This window comes from Anarhichas minor, unplaced genomic scaffold (assembly GCF_050575085.1).
Source record: "Anarhichas minor isolate MPS153535 unplaced genomic scaffold, ASM5057508v1 ptg000004l, whole genome shotgun sequence".
NCBI classification, from domain to species: Eukaryota; Metazoa; Chordata; class Actinopteri; order Perciformes; family Anarhichadidae; genus Anarhichas; species Anarhichas minor.
Window position 1 is genome coordinate 3,606,035 of NW_027466450.1, and position 15,838 is coordinate 3,621,872.

Here is a 15,838-nt window from a genome sequence, read left to right on the forward strand (position 1 = left end):
ATGTTGTGTGTTGCTGATACTGAACAGAAGAGGATTAGGGTCACATTTAAATTTCTGATTTTAATCTCTGAAATTCTGGTGTAATCTGACCTAATTTGTCCCTAATCCTTTTCCATAACTTTGTAATGGTTTGTAGCAATTGTTTGTTTCTGAAAGAATTTTTATTATTTCTCTGTGGACAGTTTGATGTATTCTTCCATAGTACAAAGGTTTCCAGATATCTATAAAATATTATATATATTCCAAGCAGTGTAATTTAGGTCTCTGACTAGTCTATGACATTTGTATCTTTTATCTCCGATAGATTAGCCAAAACTACCATTTTAACCATTTTAAAATAAATCTATCAATGGGTTAATAAATTTGGTATTCTGTCTAGTTGAGCATTACTATACATCTTACAGACGACAGTCTTTTGACTAAATCTTCACCTCGTTCTCATCCTTTCTTCTTCTGTTTTATGTCTCAGTTCCATTAACATTTTCACATCAAATTGTAAATAATCATTTAGAGTATTTCAGATAACATGCACCATGTTTGCTACACTTCAATCAAAGCAAGCTCTTTACACTCAGTGACAACCTAACATTTGCACAAACAACTTACTTCACATCAGAGTGGCATCATCTGCTTTATTACTTTATGATCCAGTTGATAAAAGATAAACCGTTTACAGAGCTGTCACCAGGGTGCTGTTGCTTGAGTATCTCAACATGTTGAAGGGGATGTTCCCACTGAGCCAAAGCAGATGTAATTTAAAACCACATTCACTGTTGAACAGCAGACAAAAATTCCATGGCACGATCTGAGCAACTCCATCTGAGGAAGTGTCAGCAAACATTTTCATATGTCCACATCTAGCAGTTACAGAGCAACATGGTAATTTAAATTAAAAGTTGTGTTTGTGTCCACCTGATGACTGCAAGTGTTTGGTCTCCAACGACTCCTGAGGGGAAAATGTGTCTCTGCTCCACTATGTTCACCAGATTTCACAGATCGATTTTTCATTACACCAGGTTCATTTTTTTAAAGGGCAGTTTTGCCAATTTTTCTCCATCCAACCAAATTAGACCATAGAAATAACACATTGACGGCTTCAGCCTGTTGCTGCAATATGTCTACATCGCCGCCATATTGGACCGGTCAAGACTGGCTGGTAAACAAATACAAGTTAATGGGAGAGCTGTGTTTTTCTTCTGTATAAAAAGCACTATAACATTTATATTATTATTATTAGGCTGTAATCGCTGCTAGATGCTCAAGACATGAGTGTGTATGAAAAGGACCCTTTATATCTACTCACAAGCATTCCACCAGACTTGCAATGTCATTTTGCAGAATGCAGTCGCATTGACAACATACAAACTCCTTCCGGCTGCGGGACGCAAATAAATATAACTTAGGGTTATGCTTGTCGGTTCCAGTCATTTGATGTTGTTGTTTCCACTAAGGTGGAACATTTACTCAGATGATAAGTGAAATAAGGAAACCAACCCTGTTGATTTAATATCACTAGGGTGTGTAGGAACAAAAAATTGGAATGAACTAAAAAGAGATCACTGTAAAACGAGTCACTTCAAAACACCTAAAGGGCTATACTCAAAATTGACACCGTAACATGATCTTGACATGGGTGGTGATTTGGGGAGGGGAGAGCATTGTTCATTCAATAAGCATGCAGGGATTTAAACTCGCAACCTTCCAGTCACATGTGGTACAATTACATTAAATAGATATTTTTGAGGACCTGAGCTTCACTCGCCCGGCAGCGGTCAACAATATAGAGAAATTTCCCCGGATGACACAAATGTTGATCTTGCTCCAGCGGTGGGTCGAGCACCTTTCGAACCTGCGATGTGAGAGACAAACACACCTGTCTGATGTTTCACCTTGGCTTGCAGCCCACTGAGCTGCAACGTTGTATTGATCGGACACAGCTGTCAGATGTTTACCGGTTCATTCCCTGGAAACAAGGGCTGTCATTTTGGGACAGGTGTCCATGTCATCACAGCCAGATAGTGACCTTTGATATTTATTTTTCTCTGGTGGAGCTGTCAGGCACACAAACTCTTAGGCCCCAGCCAGCGGTAGATATCCACAGAAACAATAAGACCACAACACTGTTGTGTTCCAAAAATGGGTAATGGTGATAGTTATAATCACTGTTACTGTTCTATGGTCACTGAGATGGTTGGTAATCTCACTGTGTCCAGTATCATGAGATTTTGGGAGACCTCAAGAGCCCGGCTTTATTTATTCTATATATTGCTAAACCCAAGGGAGCAGTGCTGTGTTCCCTTTTAGATCTATTGCAACACGTTCTTAGAACTCAGCACAAAGAGTGAACAGAAGCCGTGCATGAAGAATCGATGAATAATCTGACCCAGCCTCACGTCCACATCCTTCACACCCTCCCTCCACCTCTATCCCTTCTTTAGCTGTGGCTTGGAGGTGTCGGGCAACTTAAGGCCACAGGAGGCAAGTCATTCTCATATTTTTGTCCTGGACACACAAATATAGCCGACGTAAACACAGCTTGTTGTTGGATCCAGTCAGGGACACAGACATACCTGCAGGTCACATGGCCACAAAATGACACAGTAGCCATCTGACCGCTGATGAGAGGTATCTGAGCCTGGCTGACACACTGGCCCACTAATAGTGCGGCAGGTAATCTGTTTGTACCAGCTCAATGTGTGCAGACTTTCAAACGGCTGAAAGCTCTCTGTGATCCCTGAATAGATCACAAAAGGATAGAAGTGCCTATTGTCATCGCTTGGCTCAAAATATGTGCTTGTGTTCCTTGTAACTGTCAATTTGGCTCCCTCGTAGGATGAGATGGCACAGAGTATGTGTTGCTCTGGGCCGAAAAGAAACTAGTTCTAATCTATATGTGCAAAAAATAATAAGAAGCACACGTATTAGTAGCCCAGCGCCATATGTGTTTTCACATATCATAGGGCCGATATTTACAGTAGCTACTAAATGCTAAAATATTGTGATTATGTTGATCATGACTAACCACAGACACCAAGTAATTTTCAACGGAAGCCAGATACCTTGATGAAGCCGATGATGCCTAAAGCAATAGTTTGACATTTTGACAAGATTGATAGCACTCTCATGTCTGTACACTAAATATGAAGCTACTGATTCAACAGACAGCTAGCTTAGCTTAGCATAAAGAATGGAAAAAGGAGTAAGCAGCTAGCCTGGCTCCGGACAAATAAAAACCGGAATAACAAAATTCACCGACCAGCCCCTTTAAAACTCACTAATGAACTCGGTATTGTTTGTTTGTTTAATCCGGACAAAACTGGAGAGTAAAAATGTTATGAACCACAATATTTCTTGTCCCGGCTGTCTCCGCTCGGTGTCAAATTCATGGTAATGACATTTTGTTTTAAAACCTCACTCGTTATTACACATGTAGAGGTGTTGGTCGTGGATTCTGTTATCTTTGGACAGACTCAGACTAGCTGATTCTCCCGTTTCCTGTCCGTCCAGTCCAATGAAACTCCCAAAACACATCACTCGAGGATAGACGTGAGAATTCAGCGCTGACATAAGACACTGAGGGTCCCACTCGGCTGATAACAGGCTTTTAAAGTCAACTGTGCATCCAGACGTATACAGTTAAGAATCATATTAGCCATGTGCAAGTGTTTATTACTTTTTATGGATACGGGCCAAGGATCCCTCATCCATGCAGCCTGTAATTATAGCAGTGATTCTGTTCTGTTGACATAGGTGGACAAATGCAAGTCATCCAAATGTGTGATTTGTACACTGTTTTTACATTGTTCACTGCCACGCTCTATTGCAACGGCCATTTGGTAAACAGCTTCACCAGGTCAAGGAAATAATGACAGTCTCTGTTAGCGAAATGTTCAAAACATCCAATTTTATTAATGTGTGTTGCGTGGCATCAAATGCTCAGGTGAGATCATTTAATCTTTAACTTTTACAATCTCTTTAGTTGTTCTTCTTTTTTACCACTCAAGTATTACTCAGATTCAGTTTACATATAAAAAGAAAGTGCAGGATGTAAATGTAATTTCTGATTTGACTGTGAAAACGTCGAAAGCATTTCTCCGTTTAAGGTGGAACTATTTTATTGCTCTGTCAATCCAACTGCAGCTCTACTGATATTGACCATAGTTTACTGACTTAAAAGAACCATCCATACATATCCATGTAATGTTTATTTCTGTGCACTATTTGTGTAGTTTACATTATAAATTTCAAAAACAGGATTTAGATTCTCAGGATTTTTAGCATTGAATGTACCTTTTCTTACTTTGATTGATGCAATTTGATGGTTTGTTTTTAGTCTGTCATCTCTTTTAGTGATTTCAAAAAATGTATTAAAACTGTTTTTTTCTTCTAAGTCTGTTCTCTCTGTTTTTATGTGGTGAAGCTTTTACTCTGCCATCTTGAGCAGGACCCCCTTTATAAAAGAGATTCAAAATCTCAACGGGACTATCCTGGATAAATAAAGGTTAAATAAATAAATAAACTAATACAGATTTTATTTATTTTTGTATTGTTGTTCATTGGTGCTTTTTATTTATATAATATTGATATTTAGACCTTTTTTAACAATAAATAAATTTTCTTTCATTAGTTCCACTTTGACTGACTGCAATAGTAAAATGCCCTTACACATTAAAGCATCAGTTATAATATTAAAATGATATACTACATAATAATGTAACACTCTCGGGTGCCATTTTTCTGCATAATAAGTAGGCTACTTGATAGGCTACTCTGAATACATTTTCCCATCCACACTTACTGCTCACTTCTGCTTAAGTTAAGATTTTGGATAAAGGACTTCCATAGTTTTACATTGTGGAATTGATAGTTATCATTTGTTTTATTGTTCTCATTACCAAAGGTAGAGATGTGAATAGAGTGGTGGAAGAAACTAAAGCAGGTCTTCAGGCTTTCAAAAAATAGGTATGCCAGACATATCCTTTTGTTGTGATGAAGTGATAGGTTATCTTTGGTCAGCTGTTCATTGGAGTCTGTTACTCATCATTCCTGCTGAAAGAAACCCACAACCAAAAGCTCACCAACCCCTGCGTAAAGAGAGCTAAAGGGGTTTAATCATGACAGCTATAACAATGACACTTTTTTGTAATATGATACAGCTTCTTTTTTTTTTTCCGGAGCGCGCGTGCGGTAGGAGGACCACACTTGTTTTTGACACAATGTAAATAATGGCGCGTCACGTGACAGCGTGAGTATATTCGAGGCGGGACGTAAACACAGAGCAGCAGAACAGAGCTAACCGTCCAGCGGAGCGGCGCAGGAATCGACCTCCGAGCTTTGCGCTTATTTTATTGTGACTAACCGGCCATTTAGGCTATAAAAATATTGCTTTCCGACTTCAGCTACAGTGTTAGCTAAGTTTGGAAGGGAGAAAGGGGAGAGACGCGGTGGCTTTTGTTGTTGTTTTAGTCGTTATATCCGACAGTAGGAAGCTGTAGTCGGGGGGTCGACCTGCTCTGCAACATCACAAAAGAGGAGACAGCGAAAATAAAAAAATAAAAAAAGGAACATTCACTTGGTTGCTTTTGCCATTTGGACAGCTTTAAAATGGATAACTCTGCACCTAAGAAGACGTGCTGTGGTAGGTTATTTTTTCAAAACATGCAAAAATAACCGTATATTTCCCACGCCGAGCCTTCACATCAATGGTGCAGGCTGGTTATCGACCACCAGCTGCATGGTGTTGACTCTATTCTGACCGTTCAATGTGTTTCTTCACAGAGTCTGTCCGAGACTTCTTCACTTCAGCTAAATTCCTTATTTACATGAGCCATGCTCTGTCAACATGGGTAAGTGACACGTTATGGTCCACTTGGATGACATTCCAGCATATATTTCTACATGTCCATCACGATGACAGGCTGCACAATGTGGCTTTTCATTGTGTCATTTGTGACATTGTGACATGTGCTAAAATAACTGTTGCCTCAATACAAAATGACATGTTTTGCCCCGTGTAGCTCGCCACACATTCCTTGTCTTTGCAAATACCCCTGAAAGGATCAATTAAACTGAAGAGGGTGTTAGTTGACATGAAAGCAGAGAGGGCTCTTATTATTTATTCAAGCCACATTTCCCATCAGCCCTAACCTGGATGTCTTGAAAAACTGACATCCAATAATCAGAATTTGTGTTTCCAGGGTGACCGAATGTGGAACTTTGCTGTGGCTGTGTTCCTGGTGGAGCTGTACGGGAACAGCCTGCTGCTCACGGCCGTGTACGGGCTGGTGGTGGCCGGCTCCGTGCTGCTGCTGGGGGCCATCATTGGGGACTGGGTGGACAAGAATCCCAGACTCAAAGGTAAGGCAGCGCACATCAAAGTATAGCTGCTATTGAAGCGGTTGTTGTAACACAAGTTTGTCACCAATAAAAAGGCCCAAAACTTTGTCGATTGGATCCTGAGCGTATAGATGTGGAGCTGGCGGGACTGGTGTTATATGCAGTGTGCACGTGGGGCTAGTTCACCCTCATTTTCACAGTTAAGTGCACCTCTTGTGCAATGGTTATTCAGAGGAATTTGGCAAAAGACATTATGCAGATTAGATCGGGGGGGTTCGGGGGGGCAGATGAACTAGTTATCGGACAGAAATCCGTTGTCTTTGATCAGACTTCTGTCCCTAATGTTCGTCGTGGTGTTTCCACAGTGGCCCAGACTTCGCTGCTCGTCCAGAACAGTTGCGTCATCGTGTGTGGGATCCTACTGATGGTTGTGTTCCAGTTCAAAGAGCAGCTTGCTGAGCTTTACAATGGATGGATTCTGGTAAGATCCCCCCTTATTCTGTGCTCACACACACACACACACACACACTCCGTTACAACGTGATCTGATTGGTTTTCTTTTGACTGAAAGCAATTTCCCCCTTTTTCCTCAATTACAACACTCTGACCTCGAGAGTCGCTTGCTGTTACTGATATGGACTCCTGCTTCCTTATCATTTATGACCACTTGAACCGCTTTTTACAGATGGGCGAAATGATCGTCGTTCACTTCCAGGAGACCTTTGACTGGTCCACTAACTTAAATTGTCAGAGTACATAAGAAGACAGAGTACAAGAGGTGGTTACACTGTAGGAACAGAATGTTTGCGTGAGTGTCTCGCGAGCGGCTTGTTTGCACTTGTTGAGCTATGTGGCTTACATGAGAAGCTCCCTCACCGCAAAGATTTGGACCTGCTTGACCGAGATGCAGAGCTGCAGGCTAGACGGGTTTCTGTCTGTCATTGGGAAACTGTGTCGGGCTGAGGTGCAGAGGAGGGGCGGTGAAACAGGAGATGGGGTGTCTCGGTGAAGGCTGTGGAGTCAGCAGGTTCCTCTGCCCCGTCACATGATGGGGGGGGGGGAAGAGAAATGTGGCCTGGCCTGTTGAAAGCATTCGCTGCTGTACAATGTGAACACAGAGGGAAACAAAGTAGCCGGCCAGTGGGTTTCACAAATGAGACATTTCTAGAAGAAACATGTTTTGGGTTTTTTTGTCAACCAGTGGTTCTTTATCACCGCTGTAGTTGAGGGCACGTGTTGAGTTATAATCTATGACAGAATGTCATCGATTATTTTCCACAGGAAGTCATTGATTTCAATAATAATAATAATAATAATAATGCATTCTATTTGTAACGCACTTTTCATTAAAAAAAATCTCAGAGTGCCACAGAGCCAGTACATCGTAAAAAACATAGTTAAAATAACTAGTAAGCATAAAAAAAAAACAGTGAATGAACAGAAACACAAAATAAATAACTGACAGTGATTTAGGTCAGAAACGCCTTCCTGAATAAAAAGGTTTTTAGGCCAGTTTTAAAAGAGACCAGTGTCTGTGTTGCCCTTAGGTGGTCAGGGAGACTGTTCCATAGGCGTGGAGCTGCCGAGCCAAAGGCCCGGTCGCCCATGGTGCGGAGCTTGGTGTTGGGGACCCGGAGGAGCGAGTTGTTTGATGATCTGAAGGTGCGGGTGGAGATTTGGGGAGTGATGAGTTCTTGTAGGTAGGGAGGTGCGTGTCCATTTATGCATTTATGTGTGAGTAGTAGGACTTTGTAGTCAATCCGGAATGAGACAGGGAGCCAGTGTAGTGAGTGCAGAATGGGTGTTACGTTCACACGTTACAGAATTAGAAAGGAGTCATTGTTTAACTTTAAGGTGTTTTCACACAATAGTAACTATATAATGGATGCAAAACTATATCTGTTGAGCAAAATTATGCATTTTTCTGACTTTTTTGCCTGTGAAATTCTGGAGATTCTTCAGCCCTCTAAAAATCCTTCAAAGGAACCAATACAACGAGGAACAAAAACACATGTTTGCTTAATTTTGAGGGGTCGCAAGCCAAAAAGATCACTGACTACATCTTTAATTGTATTTCGGGCAGAAGGATGGAGTCTGTGGGATTGAGTCAAAATATACTAAAGTGTGTGTGTTTAATTAAGTAACATGTCCCCTAGTGCAACAGTGTCATGGCTCATTTATGTGTTTTTAATAACTTCTGGACAAAATAACGGAGGAATAATTATATATCAGGCTTTAGTTATACAGACAATAGTTATTAATCATATCCTTTAATATTGATCAAATGTAACAGTAACTAAAAAAAAAATAAAAAAATCCTTGTTTTCTTCTTCAGACCACCTGCTACATTCTGGTGATCTCCATCGCCAACGTTGCCAACCTTGCCAGTACGGCTACATCCATCACCATCCAGAGGGACTGGGTGGTGGTGGTGGCAGGTCAGGACAGCAGCAAGTTGGCAGGTTAGTGTTTTATTTTCTTAATCGTGGAATGTAGGCTCAGCTGACCTGTTATCACGTCTCCTCTGTGTGGCAGACTTTGAACCCCGGATGCTGACTCGCTCTCGGTTTTGTACCATTTATGCCCCCGGCTGTTTCCCCCGGATTGTTGTAAACTATTTCAAAGATTTGCTCACGTGGTGGAAAGACTGATGAACCCATGATGACCTTTTAATTTTTCTGCTGTGCTAGTAGTTCCATCCGTTTAGTAAAACCTCATATCATATGAATGTCTCGTGTAAATATGAAAGCTATGATATGTCACATTTCCTTTGACGTCCATCAGTAGTAATCGGGTGTAAAGAAACTGATAATATTGACTCTCTCGCATTGAACAGACATGAATGCCACGGTGCGGATTATCGACCAGCTGACCAACATCCTGGCTCCCATGCTGGTGGGCCAGATAATGGCCTTTGGCTCCCATTTCATTGGCTGCGGCTTCATCTCTGGCTGGAACCTGTGCTCCATGTGTCTGGAGTACGCGCTGCTGTGGAAGGTGTACCAGAAGACGCCGGCGTTGGCCTCCAAAGCCGGCCAGAAGGAGCAGCAACAGGAGCTCAGACAGCTGAGCTCGCCGAAAGGTAGCTGCAAGAACTGTGACTTTGATTTGTACCCTCTGAGTTTGGAGAGTTTTGGCCTGTGTGATGGTTCAGACTAAATACAACCATGTTTCTCTTCCCTTTCTCAGACTCGGAGAGCGGCCAGAGTCCCGAGGAGTCGTCTCAGCCGCTGATGAATGAAACCTCCGTAGTGGCCACGCCCGACTCCCCAAAGCAGCACGGCTGCTGCTACCAGATGGCCGAACCGCTGCGCACCTTGAAGGCCGGCTGGGTGGCCTACTACAACCAGAACATTTTCCTCGCCGGTATGTCCCTGGCTTTCCTCTACATGACGGTGTTGGGCTTCGACTGCATCACCACGGGCTACGCCTACATGCAGGGCCTCAACGGCTCGGTGCTGAGCCTGCTGATGGGGGCCTCGGCGGTGTCGGGCATCTGCGGCACCGTCGCCTTCACCTGGGTCCGCAAGAAGTGCGGCCTGATCCGCACGGGCTTCATTTCGGGCACGGCTCAGCTGTCCTGCCTCATGCTGTGCGTTGCCTCCGTCTTTGCTCCCGGGAGCCCCTTCGACCTCAGCGTCTCACCCTTCCAGGACATTTACACGCACCTGATCGGAGAGAAGGTGCTGCCCGAGGCCGACTACAGCCTCACCGGCTTTCTCGGCGGTGGAAACGCCACTACTGCTGCACCGGCTGAAGAGCTGCCGCCCTTGCAGTCCTACATGTCTGTTAGTCTGCTGTTTGCTGGCGTAATTGCTGCTAGAGTTGGTGAGTGAAATATTGCCCCTTGATGTTTGTTTGTGGTGGTGGTTATCTAAATACCGTGATATTGTATTTGATATTGTTTTGGAGCAGAGTAGAAGCTCCAAAGTGCATATAATCATTGATTGCCATTGGAGTAAGTGGTGCATAGTCTTTGTTTTATTGTTTTATTGAAAAGGAAATTAGAGTGCGTAGATATTATAGTGTCCATGCTTTATTGGCATGTTCGCCTCCGTTTATGAGATTGCAAAAAGGCTGTTTTCCCAAATTACGACTTCCTAAAAGTGACTCAAGCAGGTCCACAGGTTGAGCCTTTTCATAAGTAACCGAAACTTCACATGAGATCCTCTACGGCTGTGCCACTGATGTCACAGCAATATTTGCAACCTTTGATTCCAATAATATAGCCTGATAAGTCCCGCAACAGCTACCGTTGTCTCCTGAAGCGGTTAGAACGTGGCTGTAAAAAACACCACTCGGACTGACCTTTGATCTCTGTGTTGCAGGCCTGTGGTCCTTCGACCTGACGGTGACCCAGCTCATCCAGGAGAATGTGATGGAGTCGGAGCGAGGCGTGATCAACGGCGTCCAGAACTCCATGAATTACCTCTTGGACCTGGTGCACTTCATCATGGTGATTCTGGCTCCGAACCCGGAGGCCTTCGGCCTGCTGGTCATCATCTCCGTGTCCTTCGTGGCCATGGGCCACATCATGTACTTTGGATTTGCCTTCAAGAGCCTGGGCAGTCGCCTCTTCCTCTGCTGCTCTCCGGAGCAGAAGGCGGAGGCGGTAGACGGCCTCTCACTTCCCACCACCGTCTGACCCCGTTAAAGAGACTCCGTCCTCGGTACATACTTCTCAAGCCTTACCCGACCCCTGCATCTTATCTTAACTAACATCTTTGCTTTGTAGCTGGCAGAATGCTAATGCTAACCATAGAGAGGTAACTTAACATGCTATGCATCCTGTAGCCATGAATACGCAGCATTAATCATGAGTAGAAGGAGGTGAGTAGAAAGCTTGGGAGTCAAAGAAAACTAATCCACAGTAAAGCTGTAGATAAGGCAGGGTTCCTCTAACCTTTTATCTTTTCATCTGCGGGGTTCACGCTCTTTGAAACACACATGCACTGTCAAACAAGGATCCGTCACTTCCGGGCTTTCGGACCCCAACGTGGGGTCCTGTTAAAGAAATCAGGGCGATAAGGCACCGTCAGATATTCTCCTCCTGACAGCCTGGATCTAGCTGTAGAGTTTAAGAGTTTCAGTAAAGGTGCTTCAGCTAACTAAAGCGCAGGACGAGGGAGAAACCTTGTCAGGGAGGAGGCACGGGGGGCACCAGCTGTCTAAGACCCCCAAAAAAAGAGCGAACGTGCCCCCTTTTCTGACGCTTGCCTCTCAGTGACTTCATTGGTGCTGTAGTTGTGTCTGAAGCTTACATATACAAGTAGGATGAGCCGGTTGTGGATGTCTTCCTCGAGGGTGGTGGTGGTGGTGGTGCTCTTTATTTAACCAAAACACAAAACTGGGTCTAGCCTCTTTAATACATAGTTATAAGGATTATGCAGTTCACCGTATGCATTCAGGAAGTGCAGTGGTTTTTATAATAATTGTATCATCAGTATTGTGTTGCACACTTGCCGGTTGATCCATAAGAAAAGACACATAGAAACACTATGCAGCCGTGTCGATATCTCTCTCAGTTACCAAAGTCAAAGTGTGGCGTTAAAAGGAAGCGAGGGAAACCACATATCCGTCTGAAGCATTCCAAATCTATATTCACGGTAGTATACCTGGATCTGTCCAACCCACTCTGCGATTGTACTTCTTTAGTTTTTCTGATAGTTTACATTATTATCACTTATACTTTCTTTGTCCGTCTGTTCACACATTGTGTGGGCATTGTGGTTTTAAAAAAAAAAAAAAGGCACATGATGCAACAAAAACGGAACCAGTCCCAACAGACTCTGGGTCAGTTTTAGTTGTTATTGCTGTAAGCTTCAACAGAGGTGGACACATTCTACTTAAGTCAAAGTTCTGACTTTTTTTCCTCTTTACATTTCTAGTCTAGAAAATGTATTTCAATAGCATCTCATAGAAGTTTGTGACTTTTTATTTTTTTGCATGCTTCTTTTCCTGTGAAGTGATTTTGTAAGTAAAATATGAAAGTCATAGACATTAGGAAAGTAGCTTTACTTTAAAGTCAGGCTACTGTATATAACAGAACAGCAGCCACCGTGGATACATGTGACAATTATTAATAAATGCTAAAAAATAGTGTAACACTAGGGGTGTCAAAAGTTAACATTAGCCACCGTAAGCTAGCTGGTCATACCAGACCAAGTAAGGTTGTAGCAGCAAAACCCCGGAGTGCACCAAACTGCCTATGCGGAGTAATGTAACTAGTAAAGTAACCAATGTAGCTGAAACTAGTTCCTTTCCACCTCTGACCTCCAGTGGGTTTCTGTTGCCTTATTGTAAATTAGCCTCGTTAGCTGTTAAACGCACACGTGTGGCCCCACCGAGACGGTTACCAGCAGCGCCCCGCCCATGAAAAGTCTAGCCATGGCTTTGGTAAGGCCTGGGGGAGGGGGGGGCAAATGTTTAGGTTGGAACCAGAGGCAGCCACACCAGATGTAGGAGAACAGAAGAACACTTTTTAGCTGCGCGTGCTGAGTCAGGATATCTGCAGGTGTGCCGTGAGGTGCCGACTCGCTGGCAAGTGGAGCTTCATTTCCATGTTCCAGCCGCGTGTTAGTGTAACCTCAAACTCAGTTCTGGGCACGGGAACAAAACCAGCTCTTACAATGCTTGGTCTGCTGATTCAGGGAAATCTTACATGGCCATAACTCTATATTTCTAATGTAAATAACAGCGGTCAGTCAATAGAAACTTACTTAAATACACAATTGGAAACTGCAAAAAAAAAAATAATATAAATATTGTGTGTGTTGTTGTCGTGCTGTTGGTCTGGAAATGCTGACTTCTTCCTTTTTAATATGTTTTTATACACCTAGTGTTAAGATGTTGTGTTAAATTGCCTTTGTTTCCTACGATTTTGGAAATTTGTGTACAAAGCAATTACTTCATTTAATTTCTGTATCATACTGCCTTAATCTGACAATATATATTCCTCTCTGTATATATATAAATATACCAGTGTTATTGTAGTCCAATAGACAAAAGCATTAAATCATAAAGAAATCATTTATATGTAATAATTGCACTCCACTGAATTGGTACTCCTTGTATTGCATGAGGTCTCCTAAATAAAGAAAACATTCATAATTTGTGTGTGTGTGTGTGTGTGTGTGTGTGTGTGTGTGTGTGTGTGTGTGTGTGTGTGTGTGTGTGTGTGTGTCCAGTGTTTCTTGGCCTCAGTCTTGGTCTTGGCTGCTGCTGTGTGAGGTCACATACCACAGCAGTTAGCTGCTAATGGCCTCCCCAGAATCCCTTTCTTTCTGGCAGGCAGTGTTAAACTGACTGACTTTAAGCTGAACTGGATGATCTGGACTTGCATGCCTGCTGAAAAGACAGAGTAAACTGTTTTTTTTGTGTGACAGAAGGGCTTGGCCTGGGACATGTTGGCATTCTGTGTTTTTCATTTTTAACAAATAATCAAGTGTATTTCTATATTTTATTGCTGATATGCTCTCAGTAAATCTGTGAGCGTATTGCGATGGTCCTAATAGAAGTTAGTACCCCTTCTAAGAGGTTTAAGTAACACCAAATACCAATGCACTGCCTAATCAGGACAGCTAACAATAGCGCCTGTTTGAGTGTCTGAACACAGCTTTTGCCGGACACATGTCCCGTCCCAGCATCAGACATCAAAACATTTAATTTAACCTGAAGATGGATGCTCTCTGGTACGACAGTGTGTGAGATGACTTGAACAAAGAAAATCAGAATACATATATTTAACGATTTAGACTCTAAATAGTCACATGCTGGCTTGTTTTTGAGAGCATAATCTGCAGTAAGAATTAACATGCACTTATTGTTAGTGCTCTTTGTCATTTAACAGTAACATGAACCACTTGAAGAACCGCATAATTATATAAGGGACAGTCCAATGTCTACAGACAGGAACTGAAACTCTAGATGGGCACACAGGGAAAATATCTTCCTCTTTATGTGCAAGACCTCTAGTACCATCTGAAATAATGAGCGAAGGAAATTCTCCCAAAAAAAAAAGAAAATGTGCATGTTTGATCCGAATCTCCTGTCAAGACCTTGCGTTCAGCCTTTAACTGTCATGTCAAAGGTGCGTCAGAAACAATATTTAACTGATACCACTGCTGATAGGGAAAGTCAGGTGTTACAATTTCACAAGTCAGTTGTTTAACATATACTGTCTGTACATTGAGGCACCTTTATTATAGCAAGTTGACCTTGCTCATTTTGCTGGAGTCTCTGCTGGTTGCATGACAAGACTCCTGGAAATCACGACACCCGGCCTAGAAGTAGTCCAGCACATTATCAGCGAAACCACAACTTGTTGATTCTGAACGAAATAAAGAAATGAGATAATATGTGTTGATTGGTGAGCTTTAGGTTGTTGTTTTTTACATTTGGGCAGAGCCAGGTTAGCCCATTTCCAGTCTATATGCTCAGCGGAGTTAACCTGTTACACTGAAGCCTTTTGAGGGAGTGAGTCGGTGTCAGTTGGTGCTGAACTGGAAAAAAAGACTCCAAAGTTTGACAATGAAAAATACTTTGGGTTCGAAGTAATTAAGAAGTGAGTTTACCAGACCCTTTGTAGCTCAGCGCTCCTCATCTCTGCTTGAAGGTAGCAACTCCAGACTACATTCATCAACACAAGCAAAGGAATAAGATGGAGTGCTCCTTTAAGTTAAAAAATGATGACCCACTTACACAGAAAATCTAGATTTCACTTCCTCCCCTCATACACAGAGTCTGATGCTCTTCTGTGAGCTGATTTTCAGTCTTTTTGTTTAAATGAGTTTTATATGTATTTCCCATATATTTGTTATAAATATACTATAGTATGTACATTTGCATTGCTCAGGGGTAAATGGACAAAGGCGGTGGACAAAGAAGACCGTCAACCTGTCACAAAGTCCAAGGACTTAAACTAGATCGCAAAGTGAATTTTCTTTTTCAAGGAAAGTAAAGTTTACCATGAGGAATCAGTCGGCTTTACAATCCCAGCTCATATAAGCGACAGATAAGCAGCTTAGGACTCAATAAGAATATATAGGATGACCCAGTTTGACCATCCAAAGTTCAATGTCTAACACGGCGGTCATGACGAGGCAAAAAAGGATCTGTCCTCTGTGGTGAGAGGCCCTGGACCGGAGCACATGAGAAAGGAACTGAAAAACGCTGAGATGAAACTGTGGCCTGGGAACGCTCTCCTTCAGAGACAGCTGACTCAGGACTTTCAGGTTCGTTACTCGTTACCGTCTTTACAGCATCAATGTGACTTTTAAGGCCCTGGTCACATAACAGTTTATGTCAAGACCCCAACCAGGAGCTGTATTGTGAAATATCATGGGTAGAATGTTCAGGCATCAATTCAAATAATATGCAACAATGATGTATGCAACTATTTTTCAAAGTAAGAGTCCGACTATAAGTGTCATAGTTCACCTGCTTATACAACAGCTACACACATAAGCTTCCCTCTCCATTATATCAACAATGGAGGGAGAAA

The 15,838-nt window shown here is 42.6% G+C and overlaps 1 protein-coding gene across 1 annotated transcript; it reads left to right on the plus strand.

Annotated features, from left to right (window-relative positions):
• The first annotated feature begins 5,284 nt into the window (after positions 1-5,284).
• On the plus strand, positions 5,285-13,446 carry slc40a1 (solute carrier family 40 member 1). The gene is made up of 8 exons (XM_076106720.1): positions 5,285-5,638; positions 5,779-5,846; positions 6,198-6,357; positions 6,702-6,817; positions 8,672-8,798; positions 9,173-9,418; positions 9,526-10,164; positions 10,665-13,446. Exons 1-8 carry the CDS (start codon positions 5,605-5,607, stop codon positions 10,979-10,981), a joined length of 1,707 nt encoding a protein of 568 aa, XP_075962835.1. The 5' UTR covers positions 5,285-5,604; the 3' UTR covers positions 10,982-13,446.
• Positions 13,447-15,838: the final 2,392 nt, after the last annotated feature.

What these genes read in the sequence shown, in the direction of transcription:
- slc40a1 (XM_076106720.1), top strand. Translation starts at nt 5,605, where the DNA reads ATGGATAACTCTGCACCTAAGAAGACGTGCTGTG. An exon ending in GCCATGCTCTGTCAACATGG is followed by an intron (nt 5,847 to 6,197) that starts GTAAGTGACACG and finishes TTGTGTTTCCAG; the next exon opens with GGTGACCGAATGTGGAACTT. An exon ending in CAAGAATCCCAGACTCAAAG is followed by an intron (nt 6,358 to 6,701) that starts GTAAGGCAGCGC and finishes GTGTTTCCACAG; the next exon opens with TGGCCCAGACTTCGCTGCTC.